Genomic DNA, 25705 nt, shown 5'->3' on the forward strand with positions numbered 1-25705 from the left:
TTGTGTTAATTTATATTATTTTTTACTTTAGTTTATTTGGTAAATATTTTCTTAACTCTTGAACTACACTGATGGTTAAGAGCTTGTAAGTAAGCATTTCACAGTAAGGTGTCATCTAAAAGTCTCTGCTAGGTAAAGCCCAGCCTTACCTCAGCTCACTGGTCACCATAGCAGCACCCACCCGTAGCACGAGCTCCAGCAGGTATATCTCACTAGTCACCCCCAAAGCCAATTCTTCCATTGGCCGCCTCTCCTTCCAGTTCTCTGCTGCCAATGACTGGAACGAACTGCAAAAATCTCTGAAGCTGGAGACTCTTACCTCCCTTACTAGCTTTGAGCACCAGCTGTCAGAGCAGCTCACAGATCTCTGCACCTGTACATAGCCCATCTGTAAACAGCCCATCCAACTACCTCATCCCCATACTGTATTTATTTTTCTTGCTCCTTTGCACCCCAGTATCTCAACTTACACATTCATCTTCTGCACATCCTACTATTCCAGTGTTTAATTTCTATATTGTAATTATTTCGCCACTATGGCCTATTTATTGTCTTACCCCCCTTATCCTACCTCATTTGCACACGCTCTTTATAGATTTTTCTACTCTATTATTGATTGTATGTTTGTTTACTCCATGTGTAACTCTGTGTTGTTGTTTGTGTCGAACTGCTTCGCTTTATCTTGGCCAGGTCGCAGTTGCAAATGAGAACTTGTTCTCAACTAGCCTACCTGGTTAAATAAAGGGAACTTGTTCTCAACTAGCCTACCTGGTTAAATAAAGGGAACTTGTTCTCAACTAGCCTACCTGGTTAAATAAAGGGAACTTGTTCTCAACTAGCCTACCTGGTTAAATAAAGGGAACTTGTTCTCAACTAGCCTACCTGGTTAAATAAAGGGAACTTGTTCTCAACTAGCCTACCTGGTTAAATAAAGGGAACTTGTTCTCAACTAGCCTACCTGGTTAAATAAAGGGAACTTGTTCTCAACTAGCCTACCTGGTTAAATAAAGGTGAAGTAAAATAAAAAAGGTCTACACTTGTTGTATTCGGCGCATTTGACAAATAAAGTTTAATTTGATTAGATAGTGAACAATGCTTATACAGGCTAATTACAATAGTTAGCTATATATCACTCTATCCTGTATTTTGGTTGATAATTTACTGTATGTGTGTTTGTGTTAGATGGGGGTAACGTTTTCCGCAGTGTTTGGAGTGATCCTGTATCGTATCACCATGCTGTCTATCTGGTCCATGAACCCAGACCCTGAGGCCAAGGCCTCTGTTAGGATGACCGTCACCACCACTGCCATCATCATCAACCTGCTTGTTGTATTGATACTGGATGAGATCTACGGTGCTATCGCTGTCTGGCTCACTAAACTGGGTAACACTAACACTAACCTGACCCTCACCCTAACACTGACCCTAACACTGTCTGGCTGTGTGGCTGACTAAACTGGGTAACACTAACATGACCCTAACACTGACCCTCACCCTAACCCTAACACTGACCCTCACCCTATCGCTGTCTGGCTGTCTGGCTGACCAAACTGGGTAACACTAACCTGACCCTAACACTGACCCTCACCCTAACACTAACACTGACCTTATCGCTGTCTGGCTCACTAAACTGGGTAACACTAACCTGACCCTAACACTGACCCTCACCCTAACACTAACCCTGACACTGACCCTATCGCTGTCTTGCTGACTGAACTGGGTAACACTGACCCTAACCCTAACACTAACACTGACCCTCACCCTATCACTGCCTGGCTCACTGAGCGGGGCGGCAGGGTAGCCTAGTGGTTAGAGCGTTGGACTAGTAACCGGAAGGTTGCAAGTTCAAATCCCTGAACACTGTCGTTCTGCCCCTGACCAGGCAGTTAACCCACTGTTTCTAGGCCGTCATTGAAAATAAGAATTTGTTCTTAACTGACTTGCCTAGTTAAATAAAGGTAAAATAAAAATAAATAAATAAACTGAACTGGATAACACTGACCCTAACACTGACCCTCACCCTAACGCTGTCTGGCTCACTGAACTGGTTAACACTAACCCTGACCCTAACACTAACCCTATCGCTGTCTGGCTGACTAAACTGGGTAACCCTAACACTAACCTGGGTAACACTAACCTGACCCTAACACTAACCCTATCACTATCTGGCTCACTGACCCTATTGCTGTCTGGGTAACACTGACCCTCACCCTAACACTGACCCTATCGCTGTCTGGCTCACTAAACTGGGTAACACTGACCCTATCGCTGTCTGGGTAACACTGACACTAACCCTATCGCTGTCTGGCTCACTAAACTGGGTAACACTGACCCTATCGCTGTCTGGGTAACACTAACACTGACCCTGACCCTAACACTAACCCTATCGCTGTCTGGCTCACTAAACTGGGTAACACTAACCCTCACCTTAACCTTAACCCTAACACTAACCCTCAACCTGTCACTGTCTGGCTCACTGAACTGTTTAGCACACTTCTGATAACGTCTAATAATGTGATTGGCTGCTTGTCTTGTCTGTCAGAGGTTCCTAAGACAGAAGCGGAGTTTGAGGAGCGTCTGATTCTGAAATCGTTTCTGTTGAAGTCCATGAACACCTTTGCTCCCGTCTTCTATGTGGCTTTCTTCAAGGGCAGGTGAGGGTGTGTGTGTGTGTGTGTGTGTGTTTTATTTATTTATTTTTATTGAACCTTTATATTGACAGGGAGTCATGTTGAGACCAAGGTCTCCTTTCCAAATGAGCCCTGTATAGCACCACAATACCAAATAATAAAACATTATACACATCAGTTCACTAGGAAAAGCCAAACAGAGATACACATACACAATCATAGAAAATAAACCCATGTTTCAGCATAAAGGTCCTCAATCATTCATCTGAATTGCTCTACAGGCACCAAATCATTTTTTTTTTTTACTTTTGGAGATTATTCCACAAGTTAAATGCAATAAAACTAAAATCTGATTTACCTATGTAGAGACCCAATTCATTTCCAGAGTTAGCCATCCCTGACACCGGGTGTGGTAACTCCTACGTGTAAAGGTTATTCATGATGTTAGGTACAGAGGGAGTTTTTGCAAAAGAGCTTTATGAATGAAAAAAGAGCAATGTAATTACTTTTATACAACGGGTGGGTCTAATCCTGGATGCTGATTGGTTAAAATTGTGTTCCAGACGGTGTCTACAGGTCGTTATCAATAAAACATCACAAGGTGCAGAGCAATCAATTTTCCTTCCCGGGGCAAGGAGACCCCCAGCTCCACTAAATCATTGACAACTTCGTGCCAATTTCAAGGGATTGTTAAATAAATGTTAACTATCTGGTTGTAATATCATCACTACAACACATGTAATATCATCAGCGCGACACGCCCCCCAATGTCAGTGAGTGTGTTGATGAAACGTGTTTTGCTAGCCTGAATTACAATACTCCGCCATTCATTTATCACAACGTGAATTTCACAAAATGTTTAATTCTGTGTTTGGTTTACCCGGGACAATGTGGTCTGCCAGGACTTCCAATGTAGCTGCTATTTGCTTGCGGAGGCCTACAGGTGCAAAGTGGCTACTTTTAGCAAACAAGTAGTGAACGTACACAAGCTACTAGGGAATCCACACCCGCCTACTTCTTCTTTGTTTTCTACCCCAGTAGTCAGATACCGCTCTGGCCTAGTGGAAGTGTCTCCGCTGTGTCGGCTCTCTACAGCCGACTGGCCGTTACTCTGCAGGGATCCCTCCCAGAAGGGTTCTTCCAGATGATAAACTACAGGACTGTTTTGCTATCACAGACTGGAACATGTTCCGGGATTCTTCCGATGGCCTTGAGGAGTACACCACATCCATCACTGGCTTTATCAATACGTGCTTCGAGGACGTTGTTCCCACAGCGACTGTATGTACATACCCCAACCAGAAGCCATGGATTACAGGCAACTTTCACACTGAGCTAAAGGGTAGAGCTGCAGCTTTCAAGGTGTGGGACTCTAACCCGGAAGCTTACAAGAAATCCCGCTATGCCCTGCGACGAACCATCAAACAGGAAGAGCGTCAATACAGGGCTAAGATAAAATCATACTACACCGGCTCCGACGCTCATTTTATGTGGCAGGGCTTGCAAACTATTACAGACTACAAAGGGAAGCACAGCTGTGAGCTGCCCAGTGACACGAGCCTACCAGATGAGCAAAATCACTTCTATGCTCGCTTTGAAGCAAGCAACACTGAGGCATGCATGAGAGCATCAGCTGTTCCGGATGACTGTGAGATCACGCTCTCCGTAGCCGACGTGAGTAAGACATTTAAACAGGTCAACATACACAAGGCTGCAGGGCCAGACGGATTACCAGGACATGTGTTCCGGGCATGTGCTGACCAACTGGCAGGTGTCTTCACTGACATTTTCAACATGTCCCTGATTGAGTCTGTAATACCAACATGTTTCAAGCAGACCACCATAGTCCCTGTGCCCAAGAACACAAAGGCAACCTCCCTAAATGACTACAGAACCGTAGAACTCACATCCGTAACTATGAAGTGCTTTGAAAGGATGGTCATGGCTCACATTAACACCATTATCCCAGAAACCCTAGACCCACTCCAATTTGCATACCGCCCAAACAGATTGGGCATACCGCCTCCACACTGCCCTTTCCCACCTGGACAAAAGGTAACACTTATGTCAGAATGCTATTCATTGACAATAGCTCAGTGTTCAACATCATAATACCCTCAAAGCTCATCACTAAGCTAAAGATCCTGGAACTAAACACCTCCCTCTGCAACTGGATCCTGGACTTCCAGATGGGCCGCCCCCAGGTGGTGAGGGTGGGTGGCAACACATCTGCCGTGCTGATCCTCAATGCTGGAGCTCCACAGAGGTGCATGCTCAGTCCCCTCCTGTACTCCCTGTTCACCCACGACCGCATGGCCAGGCACGACTCTCAACACCATCATTACATTTGCAGACGACACAACGGTGGTAGGCCTGATCACCGACAACGACGAGACGGCCTACAGGGAGGAGGTCAGAGACCTGACCGGGAGGTGCCAGAATAACAACCTATCCCTCAAAGTAACCAAGACTAAGGAGATGATTGTGGACTACAGGAAAAGGAGGACCGAGCACACCCCATTCTCATCGACGGGGCTGCAGTGGAGCAGGTTGCGAGCTTCAAGCTCCTTGGTGTCCACGTCACCAATAAACTAACATGGTCCAAACACAAGACAGTCGTGAAGAGAGACACCTCTGCTGTCTTCAACCAGGATCTCAGCAATCACTGCCTCATTGCCTGCATCCGTAATGGGTCCGCAGTCAATCAACCACCTCTCATCACTGTCAGTTGCTCCCTAAAACACTTCAGCAAGCAGGCCTTTCTAATCGACCTGGCCCGGGTATCCTGGAAGGATATTGACCTCATTCTGTCAGTAGAGGATGCCTGGTTATTCTTCAAAAGTGCATTATTCTTAAATAAGCATGCCCCATTCCAAAAATGAACTAAGAATAGATATAGCCCTTGGTTCACTCCAGACTTGACTGCCCTTGACCAGCACAAAAACATCCTGTGGCTCACTGCACTAATAGTCCCCGCGATATGCAACTTTTCAGGGAAGTCAGGAACCAATATACACAGTCCGTTAGGAAAGCAAAGGCTAGCTTTTTCAAACAGATATTTGCATCCTGTAGCACAAATTCCAGAAAGTTCTGGGACACTGTAAAGTCCATGGAGAATAAGAGCACCTCCTCCTGGGACACTGTAAAGTCCATGGAGAATAAGAGTACCTCCTTCTGGGACACTGTAAAGTCCATGGAAAATAAGAGCACCTCCTCCCAGCTGCCCACTGCACTGAGGCTAGGAAACTCCGATAAATCCACTATGATCGAGAATTTCAATAAGCATTTCGCTACGGCTGGCCACGCTTTCCACCTGGCAACCCCAACCCTGGGCCAACAGCTCTACACCCCCCGCACTGGCCCAAGCCTCCCCCACTTCTCCTTCACCCAAATCCAGACAGCTGATGTTCTGAAAGAGCTGCAAAATCTGTATCCCTACAAAACAGTTGGGCTAGACATTCTGGATGGTCTCTTCCTAAAATTATCAACCCAAATTGTTGCAACCCCTATTACTAATCTGTTAAACCTCTCTTTCGTATCGTCTGATATTCCTAAAGATTTGAAAGCGGCCGAGGTCATCCCCCTCTTCAAAGTGGGAGACAATCTAGACCCAAACTGATACAGAAATATCATCCATCCTGCGCTGCCTTTCTAAAGTCTTTGAAAGCCAAGTGAACAAACAGATCACCGACCATCTCGAATCCCACCGTACCTTCTCCGCTATGCAATCCCGTTTCCGAGCTGGTCATGAGTATACCTCAGCCGTGCTCAAGGTCCTAAACGATATCATAACCACCATCGATAAAAACAGTACTGTGCAGCCATCTTCATCAACCTGGTCAAGGCTTTCGACTCTGTCAATCACCGTATTCTTATAGGCAGACTCAATAGCCTTGGTTTCTCTAATGACTGCCTCGTCTGGTTCACTAACTACTTCTCAAATAGAGTTCAGTGTGTCAAATCTGAGGGCCTGTTTTCCGGACCTCTGGTAATCTCTATGGCAGTGCCACAGGGTTTAAATCTCGGGCCGACTCTTTTCTCGGTATATATCAATGATGTCTCTCTTGCTGCGGGTGATTCTTTGATTCACCTCTACGCAGACGACACCATTATGTATACATCTGGCACTTCTTTGGACACTGGGTTAACCAACCACCAAACAACGCTTCAATGCCATAGAACACTTCCTATTTCACAACAAAGCCTCCTTTACTCATGCTGCCAAACATGCCCTCGTAAAACTGATTATCCTACCGATCCTAAACTTCAGCGCTGTCATTTACAAAATAGCCTCCAACACGCTACTCAGCAAATTGGATGCAGTCTATCACAGTGCCATCCGTTTTGTCACCAAAGCCCCATACACTACCCACCATTGCGACCTGTATGCTCTCATTGGCTTGTCCTCGCTACATATTCGTCACCAAACCCACTGGCTCCAGGTAATCTATAAGGCTTTGCTAGGTAAAGCTCTGCCATATCTCAGCTCACTGGTCACCATAGCAACACCCACCCATAGCACGCGTTTTAGCAGGTATATTTCACTGGTCATACCCAAAGCCAACTCCTCAAATTGGCCGCCTTTCCTTCCAGTTCTCTGCTGACAATGACTGGAACAAATTGCAAAAATCACTGAAGTTGGAGACTTATACAGTGGGGCAAAAAAAGTATTTAGTCAGCCACCAATTGTGCATGTTCTCCCACTTAAAAAGATGAGAGGCCTGTAATTTTCATCATAGGTACACTTCAACTATGACAGACGAAATGAGAGAAAAAAATCCAGAAAATCACATTGTAGGATTTTTTATGAATTTATTTGCAAATTATGGTGGAAAATAAGTATTTGGTCACCTACAAACAAGCAAGATTTCTGGCTCTCACAGACCTGTAACTTCTTCTTTAAGAGGCTCCTCTGTCCTCCACTCGTTACCTGTATTAATAGCACCTGTTTGAACTTGTTATCAGAATAAAAGACACCTGTCCACAACCTCAAACAGTCACACTCCAAGCTCCACTATGGCCAAGACCAAAGAGCTGTCAAAGGACACCAGAAACAAAATTGTAGACCTGCACCAGGCTGGGAAGACCGAATCTGCAATAGGTAAGCAGCTTGGTTTGAAGAAATCAACTGTGGGAGCAATTATTAGGAAATGGAAGACATACAAGACCACTGATAATCTCCCTCGGTCTGGGCCTCCATGCAAGATCTCACCCCGTGGGGTCAAAATGATCACAAGAACGGTGAGCAAAAATCACAGAACCACACGGGGGGACCTAGTGAATGACCTGCAGAGAGCTGGGACCAAAGTAACAAAGCCTACCATCAGTAACACACTACGCCGCCAGGGACTCAAATCCTGCAGTGCCAGACGTGTCCCCCTGCTTAAGCCAGTACATGTCCAGTCCTGTCTGAAGTTTGCTAGAGAGCATTTGGATGATCCAGAAGAAGATTGGGAGAATGTCATATGGTCAGATGAAACGAAAATATAACTTTTTGGTAAAAACTCAACTCTTCGTGTTTGCAGGACAAAGAATGCTGAGTTGCATCCAAAGAACACCATACCTACTGTGAAGCATGGGGGTGGAAACATCATGCTTTGGGGCTGTTTTTCTGCAACGGGACCAGGACGACTGATCCGTAAAGGAAAGAATGAATGGGGCCATGTATCGTGAGATTTTGAGTGAAAACCTCCTACCATCAGCAAGGGCATTGAAGATGAAACATGGCTGGGTCTTTCAGCATGACAATGATCACAAACACACCGCCCAGGCTACAAAGGAGTGGCTTCGTAAGAAGCATTTCAAGGTCCTGGAGTGGCCTAGCCTGTCTCCAGATCTCAACCCCATAGAAAATCTTTGGAGGGAGTTGAAAGTCCGTGTTGCCCAGCAACAGCCCCAAAACTTCACTGCTCTAGAGGAGATCTGCATGGAGGAATGGGCCAAAATACCAGCAACAGTGTGTGAAAACCTTGTGAAGACTTACAGAAAACGTTTGACCTCTGTCATTGCCAACAAAGGGTATATAACAAAGTATTGAGATAAACTTTTGTTATTGACCAAATACTTATTTTCCACCATAATTTGCAATTAAATTCATTAAAAATCCTACAATGTGATTTCTCTCATTTTGTCTGTCATAGTTGAACTGTACCTATGATGAAAATTACAGGCCTCTCTCATCTTTTTAAGTGGGAGAACTTGCACAATTGGTGGCTGACTAAATACTTTTTTGCCCCACTGTATCTCCCTCACTAACTTCTAGCATCGGCTGTCAGAGCAGCTTACCGATCACTGCAGCTGTACACAGCCCATCTGTAAATAGCCCATCCAACCAACTGCCTACCTCATCCCCATATTTGTTTTTTTTTCTGCTCTTTTGCGCACCAGTATTTCTACTTGCACATCCTCATCTGCACATCTATCACTCCAGTGTTAATTGCTAAATTATAATTTCTTTGCCACTATGGCCTATTTATTGCCTTATCTCCTTACTTCATTTGCACACACTGTATACAGATTTTCTATTGTGTTATTGACTGTACGTTTGTTTATCCCATGTGTAAATCTGTTGTTTTTGTCACACTGCTTTGCTTTATCTTGGCCAGGTCGCAGTTGTAAATGAGAACTTGTTCTCAACTGGCCTACTTGGTTAAATAAAGGTGAAATAAAATTATAATAATAAATTGGCCGGCCGGGATGTCCTTGTTATTTCGCGCTCTATCAATTACTGTGGCGGGCCGGGCGCATGCATGCTGACTTGGTCGCCAGTTGTACAGTGTTTCCTCCAACACGTTGGTGCGGCTGGCTTCCGGGTTAAGCGGGCAGTGTGTGCGGCTTAGATATAATAAAAAGTTTAAAAAACAGTAAAAAAAAACAAAAAAAACAATGACCAGGGTCTGACAAATTGGATGGAAAATTACTGAGGATAATAGCAGACTATATTGCCACTCCTATTTGCCATATTTTCAATTTAAGCCTACTAGAACGTGTGTGCCCTTTCATTCTGCTACCTAAGAATAGTAAAGCCCCCTTTACTGGCTCAAATAGTCAACCAATCAACCTGTTACTAACCCTTTTTTGATAACTTTTGGAAAAAATTGTATTTGACCAGATACAATGCTATTTTACATTAAAATAATTTAAAACAGATTTTCAGCACATTTATAGGGAAGGACATTCAACACGCACAGCACTTACACAAATTACTGATAATTGGCTGAGAGAAGTTGATGATGAAAAGATTATGGGGGCTGTTAGACTTCGGTGCTGGTCATAGTCTGCTGCTGGAAAAACATTATGGCTCTAGACCCCCTGCTATAATGTGGATAAAGAGTTACCTGTCTAACAGAAACACAGAGGGTGTTCTTCAATGGAAGCCTCTCCAACATAATCCAGGTAGAATCAGGAATTCCCCAAGGTAGCTGTCTACACCCCTTACTTTTTAAGTCTTTACTAACGACATGCCACTGACTGTGAGTAAAGCCAGAGTGTCTATTTATGTATATAGTATATAAGTCAGCTACTACAGCGACTGAAATGACTGCGTGGATGGCAAGGAATACATTTGTCCTAAATATTTTTTAAAACTAAAAGCATTGTGTTTGGGACTAAATCCAAATATTGTTTCATTTGCTTGACAGCTATAGTGGTGATGAAAGTGGACCAGCTGACAATGCCAAACTCTTTCCAAAAGCTGATGAAACAGGCTAAATTATGCATGTTGTTTACTTAGCTAGGTACCTAATTACATTGCCTTCAGAAAGTATTCAGACCCCTTGAGTTTTTCCACATTTTGTTACATTACAACTTCTTCTAAAATTGATTCAAATGTTTTTTTTTTCTCATCAATCTACACACAATACCCCATAAACAGTTGTTTATTTTGGCTAATTTCTGAAATAAAACGGAAATTTTACATTTAAGTAAGTATTTAGACCCTTTACTCAAGCACATTTGGCAGCGATTGCAGCCTGGCACACCTGTACTTTGGGGAGTTTCTCCCATTCTTCTCTGCAGATCCTCAATCTCTGTCAGGTTGGATGGGGAGTGTTGCTGCACAGCTATTTTCAGGTCTCTCCAGAGATGTTAGATCGGGTTCAAGTCTGGGTTCTGGCTGGGCCACTCAAGGACATTCAGAGACTTGTCCCGAAGCCATGCCTGCGTTGTCTTGAATGTTTGCTTAGGGTCGTTGTCCTGTTGGAAGGTGAACCTTCGCCCCAGTCCGAGGTCCTGAGCGCTCTGGAGAAGGTTTTCATCAAGGATCTCTCCGTACTTTGCTCCATTCATATTCCCTCGATCCTGACTAGCCTCCTAGTCCCTGCTGCTGAAAAACATCATTACACCATGATGCTGGCACCCCCATGCGTCAAATGTAGGGATGATGCCAGATGTGATGCTTGGCATTAAGGCCAAAGTGTTCAATCTTGTCATGTGCCTTTTACTGAGGAGTAGCTTCCGTCTGGCCACTCTACCATAAAGGCTTCATTGATAGAGTGCTGCAGAGATGGTTGTCCTTCTGGCAGGTTCTCCCAACTCCACAGAGGAACACTGGTGCTCTGTCAGAATGACCATCAGGTTCTTGGTCACCTCTCTGACCAAGGCCCTTCTCCCCCAATTGCTTAGTTTGGCCGGGTGGCCAGCTCTAGAATGAGCTGGCCACGAATGATGGAGGCCACTGTGTTCTTGGGGACATTCAATGCAGCAAAAATCTTTTGCTACCATTCTCTAGATCTGTGCCTTGACAATTCCTTCGACTTCATTGCTTGGTTTTTGTTCTCTGACATGCACTGTCAACATGCACTGTGGGACCTTATATAGACAGGTGTGTGTCTTTCCAAATCATGTCCAATCAATTGAATTTACCACAGGTGGACTCCAATCAAGTTGTAGAAACATCTCAAGGATGATCAATGGAAACAGGATGCACCTGAGCTCAATTTTGAGTCTCATAACAAAGGGTCTGATTACTTATGTAAATAAGTTATTTCATTTTTTATTTTTTTTATGCATTTGCAACATTTATTAAAACCTGTTTTTGCTTTGTCATTGTGGAGTATTGTGTGAGGATCAACATTGCGGATGTGTTGTAACCTACCCTTACCACCTGGGGGCGGCCCTTCAGGAAGTCCAGGATCCAGTTGCAGAGGGAGGTGTTTAGTTCCAGGGTTCTTAGCTTATTGATGAGTTTGGGGTATTGTGTTTAGATTGAGGGTAAAAGTTGAGTAAATACGTCTGAATAAGGCTGTAACGTAAAACAAAATGTGGAAAAAGTCAAGGGGTCTGAATGCTTTCCCACTGTATGTGCCTCTCTCCCCTCCTCCCTCTCGCTCTGTAGGTTTGCTGGACCTCCAGGGGACTATGTCTACTTGTTTGGCCACTTCCGCATGGAGGAGGTGGGTTCACTACAACACACACACACACATGTGCACACAAACACACACACACTAATGCTGTTTGCGTGTGTGCGTATTTTCTCCACAGTGTGCCCCACCAGGCTGTCTGATAGAGCTGTGTATCCAGCTTAGTATGATCATGTTGGGAAAACAACTCATCCAGAACAACGTGTTCGAGATTGTTATACCGTATGTATATACACACACACACACAAACACACACACACATACTATCGCTTATGTCAATTACAGTTTGGAGCAGTCTGAGAGGTAGCTTTAACGTTACCTAGCTCATATCTGTAAATAGATTCCATAACGCTAATAGTTAGCTTTCGCATATCTATAAATGGGTTACATAGCTATTTTAACATTAGTAGTTAGCTAGTTCATATCTGTAAATATATAACTATCTTAAAATGGCTGAACGGCGACATTAAGAACATACAGCTGGCGGGTTATACACTATCGGCAGCATACAACAGCAGCCTCTGGTAAGACATGGGGCGGGGGCCTATGCATATTTGTAAACAACAGCTGGTGCACGATATCTAAGGAAGTCTCAGGGTTTTGCTCGCCTGAGGTAGAGGATCTCATTATAAGTTATAGACCACAATATTTACCGAGAGAGATTTCATCTGTATTTTTTGTAGCTGTCTACATACCACCACAGACCGATGCTGGCACTAAGAACGCACTCAATGAGCTGTATAGGGCTTAAGCAAACAGGACAACGCTCATCCAGAGGCGGCGCACCTAGTGGCCGGGGACTTTAATGCAGGGAAACTTAAATCAGTTTTACTTCATCTCTATCAGCATGTTAAATGTGCAACCAGAGGGGAAAAATCTAGACCTCCTTTACTCCACACACAGAGATGCGTACAAAGCTCTCCCTCGCCCTCCATTTGGCAAATCTGACCATTATTGTATCCTCCTGATTCTTGCTTACAAGCAAAAATTAAAGCAGGAAGCACCAGTGACTCAGTCTATAAAAAAGTGGTCAGATGAAGCAGATGCTATGCTACAGGACTGTTTTGCTATCACAGACTGGAATATGTTCCGGAATTCTTCCGATGGCATTGAGTAGTATACCGCATCAGTACTGACTTCATCAATAAGTGCATTGATGACATCGTCCCCACAGTGACCATACGTACATACCCCAACCAGAAGCAGTGGATTACAGGCAACATTTGCACTGAGCTAAAGGGTAGAGCTGCCACTTTCAAGGAGCGGGACTCTAACCCAGAAGCTTCAATACAGGACTTAGATCGAATCGTACTATACCCGGCTCTGACACTCGTCGGATGTGGTAGAGCTTGCAAACTATTACAGACTACAAAGGGAAGCACAGCTGAGAGCTGCCCAGTGACACAAGCCAACCAGACAAGCTAAATAGCTTCTATGCTCGATTCGAGGCAAGTAACATTGAAACATGCATGAGAGCATCAGCTGTTCCGGACCACTGTGTGATCATGCTCTCCACAGCCGATGTGAGTAAGCCCTTTAAACAGGTCAACATTCACAAGGCTGCAGGGCCAGACGGATTACCAGGACGTGTACCGCGAGCATGCGCTGACCAACTGGCAAGTGTCTTCACTGACATTTTCAACCTCTCCCTATCCGAGTCTGTAATACCAACATGTTTCAAGCAGACCACCATAGTCCCTGTGCCCAATAACACTAAGCTAACCTGCATAAATGACTACCAACCTTAGCACTCACGTCTCTAGCCATGAAATGCTTTGAAAGGCTGGTCATGGCTCACATCAACACAATTATCCCAGAAACTCTAGAACCACTCCAATTTGCATACCGCCCCAACAGATCCACAGAGCCAGAAATCTTGCTTGTTTGTAGGTGACCAAATACTTATTTTCCACCATAATTTGCAAATAAATTCATTAAAAATCCCACAATGTGATTTTCTGGATTTTTTTCTCATTTAGTCTGTTATAGTTGAAGTGTACCTATGATGAAAATTACAGGCCTCTCTCATCTTTTTAAGTGGGAGAACTTGCACAATTGGTGGCTGACTAAATACTTTCTTGCCCCACTGTATATATACCCTACATAACCCTATATATATGTATATATACATATACCATACATATCCCTATATATACACTACTCAAAAAAATAAAGGGAACACTTAAACAACACAATGTAACTCCAAGTCAATCACACTTCTGTGAAATCAAACTGTCCACTTAGGAAGCAACACGGATTGACAATAAATTTCACATGATGTTGTGCAAATGGAATAGACAACAGGTGGAAATTATAGGCAATTAGCAAGACACCCCCAATAAAGGAGTGGTTCTGCAGGTGGTGACCACAGACCACTTCTCAGTTCCTATGCTTCCTGGCTGATGTTTTGGTCACTTTTGAATGCTGGCGGTGCTTTCACTCTAGTGGTAGCATGAGATGGAGTCTACAACCCACACAAGTGGCTCAGGTAGTGCAGCTCATCCAGGATGGCACATCAATGCGAGCTGTGGCAAGAAGGTTTGCTGTGTCTGTCAGCGTAGTGTCCAGAGCATGGAGGCGCTACCAGGAGGCAGGCCAGTACATCAGGAGACGTGGAGGAGGGCAACAACCCAGCAGCAGGACCGCTACCTCCGCCTTTGTGCAAGGAGGAGCAGGAGGACCACTGCCAGAGCCCTGCAAAATTATCTCCAGCAGGCCACAAATGTGCATGTGTCTGCTCAAACGGTCAGAAACAGACTCCATGAGGGTGGTAATGAGGGCCCGACGTCCACAGGTGGGGGTTGTGCTTACAGCCCAACACCGTGCAAGACGTTTGGCATTTGCCAGAGAACACCAAGATTGGCAAATTCGCCACTGGCGCCCTGTGCTCTTCACAGATGAAAGCAGGTTCACACTGAGCACATGTGACAGACGTGACAGAGTCTGGAGACTCCGTGGAGAACGTTCTGCTGCCTGCAACATCCTCCAGCATGACCGGTTTGGCGGTGGGTCAGTCATGGTGTGGGGTGGCATTTCTTTGGGGGGCCGCACCGCCCTCCATGTGCTCGCCAGAGGTAGCCTGACTGCCATTAGGTACCGAGATGAGATCCTCAGACCCTTTGTGAGACCATATGCTGGTGCGGTTGGCCCTGGGTTCCTCCTAATGCAAGACAATGCTAGACCTCATGTGGCTGGAGAGTGTCAGCAGTTCCTGCAAGAGGACGGCATTGATGCTATGGACTGGCCCGCCCGTTCCCCAGACCTGAATCCAATTGAGCACATCTGGGACATCACGTCTCGCTCCATCCATCAACGCCACGTTGCACCACAGACTGTCCAGGAGTTGGCGGATGCTTTAGTCCAGGTCTGGGACGAGGTCCCTCAGGAGACCATCCGCCACCTCATCAGGAGCATGCCCAGGCGTTGTAGGGAGGTCATACAGGGACGTGGAGGCCACACACACTACTGAACCTCATTTTGACTTGTTTTAAGGACATTACATCAAAGTTGGATCAGCCTGTAGTGTGGTTTTCCACTTTAATTTTGAGTGTGACTCCAAATCCAGACCTCCATGGGTTGATAAATTTGATTTCCGTTGATAATTTTGTGTGATTTTGTTGTCAGCACATTCAAATATGTAAAGAAAAAAAAAGTATTTAATAAGAATATTTCATTCGTTCAGATCTAGGATGTGTTATTTTAGTGTTCCCTTTATTTTTTTGAGCAGTGTATATACATATATATACCCTACATATCCCTATATATATATATATATATATATATATATATATATATATACATATATATATATATATATATATATACATATATAACCCTATATATATACATATATATACCCTACATAACCCTATATATATACATATATATATATATATATATATACCCTACATAACCCTATATATATATATATATATATACATATATATACCCTGCATAACCCTATATATATATATACATATATATACATATATATACCCTACATAACCCAAAGTAAATACAGCTTACAGCTAAAAAAAAAATATACAGGGCATTCGGAAAGTATTCAGACCCCTTCCCTTATTTCAGATGTTGTTACCTTCCAGCCTTAATTGAATAAATAATAATTTTTCCTCACAATACCCCATAATGTAAAAGCAAAAACACTTTTTATTTTTTATTTTTTAAACAGAAATACATTATTTACATATTCAGAGCCTTTGCTATCAGACTGGAAATTGAGCTCGGGAATCATCCTGTTTCCATTGATCATCCTTGAGAGGTTTCTACAACTTCATAGGAGTCCACCTGTGGTACATTCAATTGATTGGACATGATTTGGAAAGGCACACACCTGTCTATATAAGGTCTCAGAGTTGACAGTGCATGTCAGAGCAAAAACCAAGCAATGAGGTCAAAGGAGTTGTCCGTAGAGCTCTGAGACAGGAAGGAGTCGAGGCACAGATCTGGGGAAGGGTACCAAAACATTTCTGCAGCATTGAAGGTCCCCAGAACACAGTGGCCTCCATCATTCTTAAATGGAAGAAGTTTGGAAGCACCAAGACCCTTCCTAGAGCTGGCGACCCAGCCAAACTCAGCAATCGGGGAGAAGGGCCTTGGTCAGGGAGTTGAAGAACCCAATGGTCACGCTGACAGAGTTCCAGAATTCCTCTGGGGAGATCGGAGAACGTTCCAGAAGGAAAACCATCTCTGCAGCACTCCACCAATCAGGCCTTTATGGTATAGAGCTGGACAAAAGGCACTAATCAGCAGCAAGGACTGGGAGACTAGTCAGGATCGAGGGAAAGATGAACAAAGCAAAGTACAGAGAGATCCTTGATGAAAACCTGCTTCAGAGTGCTCAGGACCTCAGACTGGGCCAAAGGTTCATCTTCCAACTGGAAAACGACCCTCAGCACACAGCCGAAGCCACAACGCAGGAGTGGCTTCGGGACAATTCTCTGAATGTCCTTGAGTTGCCCACCCAGAACCTGGACTTGAACCCAATCGAACATCTCTGGAGAGATCTGAAAATAGCTGTGCAGCGACGCATCCCCATCCAACCTGACAGAGCTTGAGAGGATCTGCAGAGAAGAATGGGAGAAACTCCCCAAATACAGCTGTGCCAAGTTTGTAGCGTCATACCCATGAAGACTCGAGGTCGTAATCGCTGCCAGAGGTACTGAGTAAAGGGTCTGAATACTTATGTAAATGTGATATTTCATTTTTTTCTTTTTACATTTGCAAACATTTCTTAAACCTGTTTTTTCTTTGTCATTATGGGGTATTGTGATGTCATTATGGGGTATTGTGATGTCATTATGGGGTATTGTGATGTCATTATGGGGTATTGTGATGTCATTATGGGGTATTGTGATGTCATTATGGGGTATTGTGATGTCATTATGGGGTATTGTGATGTCATTATGGGGTATTGTGTGTAAATTAAAACAATTTAATTAATTTTAGAATAAGGCTGTAACGTAACAAAAAGTCATGGTCTGAATACTGTCTGAATGCACTGTAATGTCTACTGCACTGTATAACTACTTTAATTCTCTCTCTGTCTCTATCACTTTCTCTCTCTGCAGTAAGCTAAAGAAAATGTACAGAACATACAAGGAGAAGGATAAAGGAGGAGAGGAAGATGAGGATGAGGAAGAAACGAAGAGGCCAAAGCAACAGTGGGACAAAGACTTCTCTCTTGATCCCTATGAGGGGCTTAGCCCGGAATACATGGAGATGAGTGAGTCAAGCACGCGCACACACACGCACCCGCACCCAAAGTGTACATGGAAAGTGAACAATTAACAAACAGTGTGTATGTGTGTGTGCAGTAATCCAGTATGGGTTTGTCACCATCTTCGTGGCATCGTTCCCTCTGGCTCCTCTCTTTGCTCTGCTCAACAACGTGATTGAGATCCGCCTCGACGCTGCCAAGTTCACCACAGAGATCCGTCGCCCAGATGCTGTGCGCTGCAAAGACATAGGTACTGACCACAACACAGCCACCTCAGCCACCTCAGCCACCTCACAGTCAACTGCAAGACAATCATGACGTAACCATACATGAACCACAATCAAACAACTTCGAACTGTAACACAATCTCACATTCCTCCTCTCCTTCTCTGTCACATTCCTCCTCTCCTTCTCTGTCACATTCCTCCTCTCCTTCTCTGTCACATTCCTTCTCTCTTTCTCTGTCACATTACCCCTCTCCTCTCTTTCTCTGTCACATTACCCCTCTCCTTCTGTCTCTGTCACATTCCCCCTCTCATTCTCTTTTTCTGTCAAATTCTTCCTCTCCTTCTCTGTCACATTCCTCCTCTCCTTCTCTGTCACATTCCTCATCTCCTTCTCTGTCACATTCCTCCTCTCCTTCTCTGTCACATTCGTCCTCTCCTTCTCTGTCACATTCCCCCTCTCCCTCTCTGTCACATTCCTCCTCTCCCTCTCTGTCACATTCCTCCTCTCCTTCTCTGTCAAATTCATCCTCTCCTTCTCTGTCACATTCCTTCTCTCTCTTTCTCTATCACATCCCTTCTCTCTCTTTCTCTGTCACATTCCTTCTCTCTTTCTCTGTCACATTCCTTCTCTTTCTCTGTCACATTCCTTCTCTTTCTCTGTCACATTCCTCTCTTTCTCTGTCACATTCCTTCTCTCTCTTTCTCTGTCACATTCCTTCTCTTTCTCTGTCACATTCCTTCTCTCTCTTTCTCTGTCACATTCCTTCTCTTTCTCTGTCACATTCCTTCTCTCTCTTTCTCTGTCACATTCCTTCTCTTTCTCTGTCACATTCCTTCTCTCTCTTTCTCTGTCACATTCCTTCTCTCTCTTTCTCTGTCACATTCCTTCTCTTTCTCTGTCACATTCCTTCTCTTTCTCTGTCACATTCCTTCTCTCTCTTTCTCTGTCACATTCCTCCTCCTCCTCTTTCTCTGTCACATTTCTCCTCTCCTTTGGTCTCTGTCACATTCCTCCTCTCCTTCGGTCTCTGTCACATTCCCCCTCTCATTCTCTGTCACATTCTTCCTCTCCTTCTCTGTCACATTCCTCCTCTCCTTCTCTGTCACATTCTTCCTCTCCTTCGGTCTCTGTCACATTCCTCCTCTCCTTCGGTCTCTGTCACATTCCCCCTCTCATTCTCTTTTTCTGTCAAATTCTTCCTCTCCTTCTCTGTCACATTCTTCCTCTCCTTCTCTGTCACATTCATTCCTCATCTCCTTCTCTGTCACATTCCTCCTCTCATTCTCTGTCACATTCTTCCACTCCTTCTCTGTCACATTCATCCTCTCCTTCTCTGTCACATTCTTCCTCTCCTTCTCTGTCACATTCCTCCTCTCCTTCGGTCTCTGTCACATTTCTCCTCCTCCTCTTTCTCTGTCACATTTCTCCTCTCCTTTGGTCTCTGTCACATTCCTCCTCTCCTTTGGTCTCTGTCACATTCTTCCTCTCCTTCGGTCTCTGTCACATTCCTCCTCTCCTTCGGTCTCTGTCACATTCCCCCTCTCCTTCGGTCTCTGTCACATTCCCCCTCTCCTTCGGTCTCTGTCACATTCCCCCTCTCATTCTCTTTTTCTGTTACATTCTTCCTCTCCTTCTCTGTCACATTCCTCCTCTCCTTCTCTGTCACATTCCTCCTCTCCTTCTCTGTCACATTTTTCCTCTCCTTCTCTGTCACATTCATTCCTCCTCTCCTTCTCTGTCACATTCCTCCTCCCCTTCTCTGTCACATTCCTCCTCTCCTTCTCTGTCACATTCCTCCTCTCCTTCTCTGTCACATTCTTCCTCTCCTTCTCTGTCACATTCATTCCTCCTCTCCTTCTCTGTCACATTCCTCCTCCCCTTCTCTGTCACATTCCTCCTCTCCTTCTCTGTCACATTCTTCCTCTCCTTCTCTGTCACATTCATTCCTCCTCTCCTTCTCTGTCACATTCCTCCTCCCCTTCTCTGTCACATTCCTCCTCTCTTTCTCTGTCACATTCCTCCTCCTCCTCTTTCTCTGTCACATTTCTCCTCTCCTTTGGTCTCTGTCACATTCCTCCTCTCCTTCGGTCTCTGTCACATTCCCCCTCTCATTCTCTGTCACATTCCTCCTCTCCTTCTCTGTCACATTCTTCCTCTCCTTCGGTCTCTGTCACATTCCTCCTCTCCTTCGGTCTCTGTCACATTCCCCCTCTCATTCTCTTTTTCTGTCAAATTCTTCCTCTCCTTCTCTGTCACATTCTTCCTCTCCTTCTCTGTCACATTAATTCCTCATCTCCTTCTCTGTCACATTCCTCCTCTCATTCTCTGTCACATTCTTCCACTCCTTCTCTGTCACATTCATCCTCTCCTTCTCTGTCACATTCTTCCTCTCCTTCTCTGTCACATTCCTCCTCTCCTTCGGTCTCTGTCACATTTCTCCTCCTCCTCTTTCTCTGTCACATTTCTCCTCTCCTTTGGTCTCTGTCACATTCCTCCTCTCCTTTGGTCTCTGTCACATTCTTCCTCTCCTTCGGTCTCTGTCACATTCCTCCTCTCCTTCGGTCTCTGTCACATTCCCCCTCTCCTTCGGTCTCTGTCACATTCCCCCTCTCCTTCGGTCTCTGTCACATTCCCCCTCTCATTCTCTTTTTCTGTTACATTCTTCCTCTCCTTCTCTGTCACATTCCTCCTCTCCTTCTCTGTCACATTCCTCCTCTCCTTCTCTGTCACATTTTTCCTCTCCTTCTCTGTCACATTCATTCCTCCTCTCCTTCTCTGTCACATTCCTCCTCCCCTTCTCTGTCACATTCCTCCTCTCCTTCTCTGTCACATTCCTCCTCTCCTTCTCTGTCACATTCTTCCTCTCCTTCTCTGTCACATTCATTCCTCCTCTCCTTCTCTGTCACATTCCTCCTCCCCTTCTCTGTCACATTCCTCCTCTCCTTCTCTGTCACATTCTTCCTCTCCTTCTCTGTCACATTCATTCCTCCTCTCCTTCTCTGTCACATTCCTCCTCCCCTTCTCTGTCACATTCCTCCTCTCCTTCTCTGTCACATTCCTCCTCTCCTTCTCTGTCACATTCTTCCTCTCCTTCTCTGTCACATTCATTCCCCCTCTCCTTCTCTGTCACATTCCTCCTCCCCTTCTCTGTCACATTCTTCCTCTCCTTCTCTGTCACATTCCTCCTCTCCCTCTCTGTCACATTCCTCCTCTCCCTCTCTGTCACATTCCTCCTCTCCTTCTCTGTCAAATTCCTCCTCTCCTTCTCTGTCACATTCCTTCTCTCTCTTTCTCTATCACATCCCTTCTCTCTCTTTCTCTGTCACATTCCTTCTCTCTCTTTCTCTGTCACATTCCTTCTCTTTCTCTGTCACATTCCTTCTCTTTCTCTGTCACATTCCTCTCTTTCTCTGTCACATTCCTTCTCTCGCTTTCTCTGTCACATTCCTTCTCTTTCTCTGTCACATTCCTTCTCTCTCTTTCTCTGTCACATTCCTTCTCTTTCTCTGTCACATTCCTTCTCTCTCTTTCTCTGTCACATTCCTTCTCTTTCTCTGTCACATTCCTTCTCTTTCTCTGTCACATTCCTTCTCTTTCTCTGTCACATTCCTTCTCTCTCTCTTTCTCTGTCACATTCCTTCTCTTTCTTTCTCTGTCACATTCCTTCTATTTCTCTCACATTCCTTCTATTTCTCTGTCACATTCCTTCTCTTTCTCTGTCACATTCCTTCTCTCTCTTTCTCTGTCACATTCCTCCTCCTCCTCTTTCTCTGTCACATTTCTCCTCTCCTTTGGTCTCTGTCACATTCCTCCTCTCCTTCGGTCTCTGTCACATTCCCCCTCTCATTCTCTGTCACATTCTTCCTCTCCTTCTCTGTCACATTCCTCCTCTCCTTCTCTGTCACATTCTTCCTCTCCTTCGGTCTCTGTCACATTCCTCCTCTCCTTCGGTCTCTGTCACATTCCCCCTCTCATTCTCTTTTTCTGTCAAATTCTTCCTCTCCTTCTCTGTCACATTCTTCCTCTCCTTCTCTGTCACATTCATTCCTCATCTCCTTCTCTGTCACATTCCTCCTCTCATTCTCTGTCACATTCTTCCACTCCTTCTCTGTCACATTCATCCTCTCCTTCTCTGTCACATTCTTCCTCTCCTTCTCTGTCACATTCCTCCTCTCCTTCGGTCTCTGTCACATTTCTCCTCCTCCTCTTTCTCTGTCACATTTCTCCTCTCCTTTGGTCTCTGTCACATTCCTCCTCTCCTTTGGTCTCTGTCACATTCTTCCTCTCCTTCGGTCTCTGTCACATTCCTCCTCTCCTTCGGTCTCTGTCACATTCCCCCTCTCCTTCGGTCTCTGTCACATTCCCCCTCTCCTTCGGTCTCTGTCACATTCCCCCTCTCATTCTCTTTTTCTGTTACATTCTTCCTCTCCTTCTCTGTCACATTCCTCCTCTCCTTCTCTGTCACATTCCTCCTCTCCTTCTCTGTCACATTTTTCCTCTCCTTCTCTGTCACATTCATTCCTCCTCTCCTTCTCTGTCACATTCCTCCTCCCCTTCTCTGTCACATTCCTCCTCTCCTTCTCTGTCACATTCCTCCTCTCCTTCTCTGTCACATTCTTCCTCTCCTTCTCTGTCACATTCATTCCTCCTCTCCTTCTCTGTCACATCCCTCCTCCCCTTCTCTGTCACATTCCTCCTCTCCTTCTCTGTCACATTCTTCCTCTCCTTCTCTGTCACATTCATTCCTCCTCTCCTTCTCTGTCACATTCCTCCTCCCCTTCTCTGTCACATTCCTCCTCTCCTTCTCTGTCACATTCCTCCTCTCCTTCTCTGTCACATTCTTCCTCTCCTTCTCTGTCACATTCATTCCTCCTCTCCTTCTCTGTCACATTCCTCCTCCCCTTCTCTGTCACATTCTTCCTCTCCTTCTCTGTCACATTCCTCCTCTCCTTCTCTGTCACATTCCTCCTCTCCTTCTCTGTCACATTCCTTCTCTCTTTCTCTGTCACATTACCCCTCTCCTCTCTTTCTCTGTCACATTACCCCTCTCCTTCTGTCTCTGTCACATTCCCCCTCTCATTCTCTTTTTCTGTCAAATTCTTCCTCTCCTTCTCTGTCACATTCCTCCTCTCCTTCTCTGTCACATTCCTCCTCTCCTTCTCTGTCACATTCCTCCTCTCCTTCTCTGTCACATTCGTCCTCTCCTTCTCTGTCACATTCCCCCTCTCCCTCTCTGTCACATTCCTCCTCTCCCTCTCTGTCACATTCCTCCTCTCCTTCTCTGTCAAATTCCTCCTCTCCTTCTCTGTCACATTCCTTCTCTCTCTTTCTCTATCACATCCCTTCTCTCTCTTTCTCTGTCACATTCCTTCTCTCTTTCTCTGTCACATTCCTTCTCTTTCTCTGTCACATTCCTTCTCTTTCTCTGTCACATTCCTTCTCTCTCTTTCTCTGTCACATTCCTTCTCTTTCTCTGTCACATTCCTTCTCTCTCTTTCTCTGTCACATTCCTTCTCTTTCTCTGTCACATTCCTTCTCTTTCTCTGTCACATTCCTTCTCTCTCTTTCTCTGTCACATTCCTTCTCTTTCTCTGTCACATTCCTTCTCTCTTCTCTGTCACATTCCTTCTCTCTCTTTCTCTGTCACATTCCTTCTCTTTCTCTGTCACATTCCTTCTCTTTCTCTGTCACATTCCTTCTCTCTCTTTCTCTGTCACATTCCTTCTCTTTCTTTCTCTGTCACATTCCTTCTATTTCTCTCACATTCCTTCTATTTCTCTGTCACATTCCTTCTCTTTCTCTGTCACATTCCTTCTCTCTCTTTCTCTGTCACATTCCTCCTCCTCCTCTTTCTCTGTCACATTTCTCCTCTCCTTTGGTCTCTGTCACATTCCTCCTCTCCTTCGGTCTCTGTCACATTCCCCCTCTCATTCTCTGTCACATTCTTCCTCTCCTTCTCTGTCACATTCCTCCTCTCCTTCTCTGTCACATTCTTCCTCTCCTTCGGTCTCTGTCACATTCCTCCTCTCCTTCGGTCTCTGTCACATTCCCCCTCTCATTCTCTTTTTCTGTCAAATTCTTCCTCTCCTTCTCTGTCACATTCTTCCTCTCCTTCTCTGTCACATTCATTCCTCATCTCCTTCTCTGTCACATTCCTCCTCTCATTCTCTGTCACATTCTTCCACTCCTTCTCTGTCACATTCATCCTCTCCTTCTCTGTCACATTCTTCCTCTCCTTCTCTGTCACATTCCTCCTCTCCTTCGGTCTCTGTCACATTTCTCCTCCTCCTCTTTCTCTGTCACATTTCTCCTCTCCTTTGGTCTCTGTCACATTCCTCCTCTCCTTTGGTCTCTGTCACATTCTTCCTCTCCTTCGGTCTCTGTCACATTCCTCCTCTCCTTCGGTCTCTGTCACATTCCCCCTCTCCTTCGGTCTCTGTCACATTCCCCCTCTCCTTCGGTCTCTGTCACATTCCCCCTCTCATTCTCTTTTTCTGTTACATTCTTCCTCTCCTTCTCTGTCACATTCCTCCTCTCCTTCTCTGTCACATTCCTCCTCTCCTTCTCTGTCACATTCTTCCTCTCCTTCTCTGTCACATTCATTCCTCCTCTCCTTCTCTGTCACATTCCTCCTCCCCTTCTCTGTCACATTCCTCCTCTCCTTCTCTGTCACATTCCTCCTCTCCTTCTCTGTCACATTCTTCCTCTCCTTCTCTGTCACATTCATTCCTCCTCTCCTTCTCTGTCACATTCCTCCTCCCCTTCTCTGTCACATTCTTCCTCTCCTTCTCTGTCACATTCCTCCTCTCCTCCTCTGTTACATTCTTCCTCTCCTTCTCTGTCACATTCCTCCTCTCCTTCTCTGTCACATTCTTCCTCTCCTTCTCTGTCACATTCCTCCTCTCCTTCTCTGTTACATTCTTCCTCTCCTTCTCTGTCACATTCCTCCTCTCCTTCTCTGTCACATTCTTCCTCTCCTTCTCTGTCACATTCCTCCTCTCCTTCTCTGTCACATTCTTCCTCTCCTTCGGTCTCTGTCACATTCCTTCTCTTTCTCTGTCACATTCCTTCTCTCTCTTTCTCTGTCACATTCCTCCTCTCCTTCGGTCTCTGTCACATTTCTCCTCCTCCACTTTCTCTGTCACATTTCTCCTCTCCTTCGGTCTCTGTCACATTCCTCCTCTCCTTCGGTCTCTGTCACATTCCTTCTCTCTCTTTCTCTGTCACATTCCTCCTCTCCTTTGGTCTCTGTCACATTCCTCCTCTCCTTCGGTCTCTGTCACATTCCTCCTCTCCTTTGGTGTCTGTCACATTCCTCCTCTCCTTTGGTCTCTGTCACATTCCTCCTCTCCTTTGGTCTCTGTCACATTCCTCCTCTCCTTCGGTCTCTGTCACATTCCTTCTCTCTCTTTCTCTGTCACATTCCTCCTCTCCTTTGGTCTCTGTCACATTCCTCCTCTCCTTCGGTCTCTGTCACATTCCTCCTCTCCTTTGGTGTCTGTCACATTCCTCCTCTCCTTTGGTCTCTGTCACATTCCTCCTCTCCTTTGGTCTCTGTCACATTCCTCCTCTCCTTTGGTGTCTGTCACTTTCCTCCTCTCCTTTGGTGTCTGTCACATTCCTCCTCTCCTTTGGTCTCTGTCACATTCCTCCTCTCCTTTGGTCTCTGTCACTCTCCTCCTCTCCTTCGGTCTCTGTCACATTCCTCCTCTCCTTCGGTCTCTGTCACTCTCCTCCTCTCCTCCCCTCCT

General features: G+C 45.2%; 1 protein-coding gene across 1 annotated transcript in view; it reads left to right on the forward strand.

Annotated features, from left to right (window-relative positions):
- Window positions 1-25705, forward strand: part of LOC139406268 (anoctamin-1-like) — a 297670-nt gene that overhangs the window by 258094 nt on the left and 13871 nt on the right. The window contains exons 17-22 of the mRNA XM_071148720.1: window positions 1183-1384; window positions 2543-2654; window positions 11965-12022; window positions 12111-12211; window positions 17578-17732; window positions 17824-17976. Coding sequence (XP_071004821.1) covers window positions 1183-1384; window positions 2543-2654; window positions 11965-12022; window positions 12111-12211; window positions 17578-17732; window positions 17824-17976 — 781 coding nt within the window. The remainder of the gene's footprint in view (window positions 1-1182; window positions 1385-2542; window positions 2655-11964; window positions 12023-12110; window positions 12212-17577; window positions 17733-17823; window positions 17977-25705) is intronic.

The sequence above is a fragment of the Oncorhynchus clarkii genome, chromosome 4 (assembly GCF_045791955.1).
Source record: "Oncorhynchus clarkii lewisi isolate Uvic-CL-2024 chromosome 4, UVic_Ocla_1.0, whole genome shotgun sequence".
NCBI classification, from domain to species: Eukaryota; Metazoa; Chordata; class Actinopteri; order Salmoniformes; family Salmonidae; genus Oncorhynchus; species Oncorhynchus clarkii.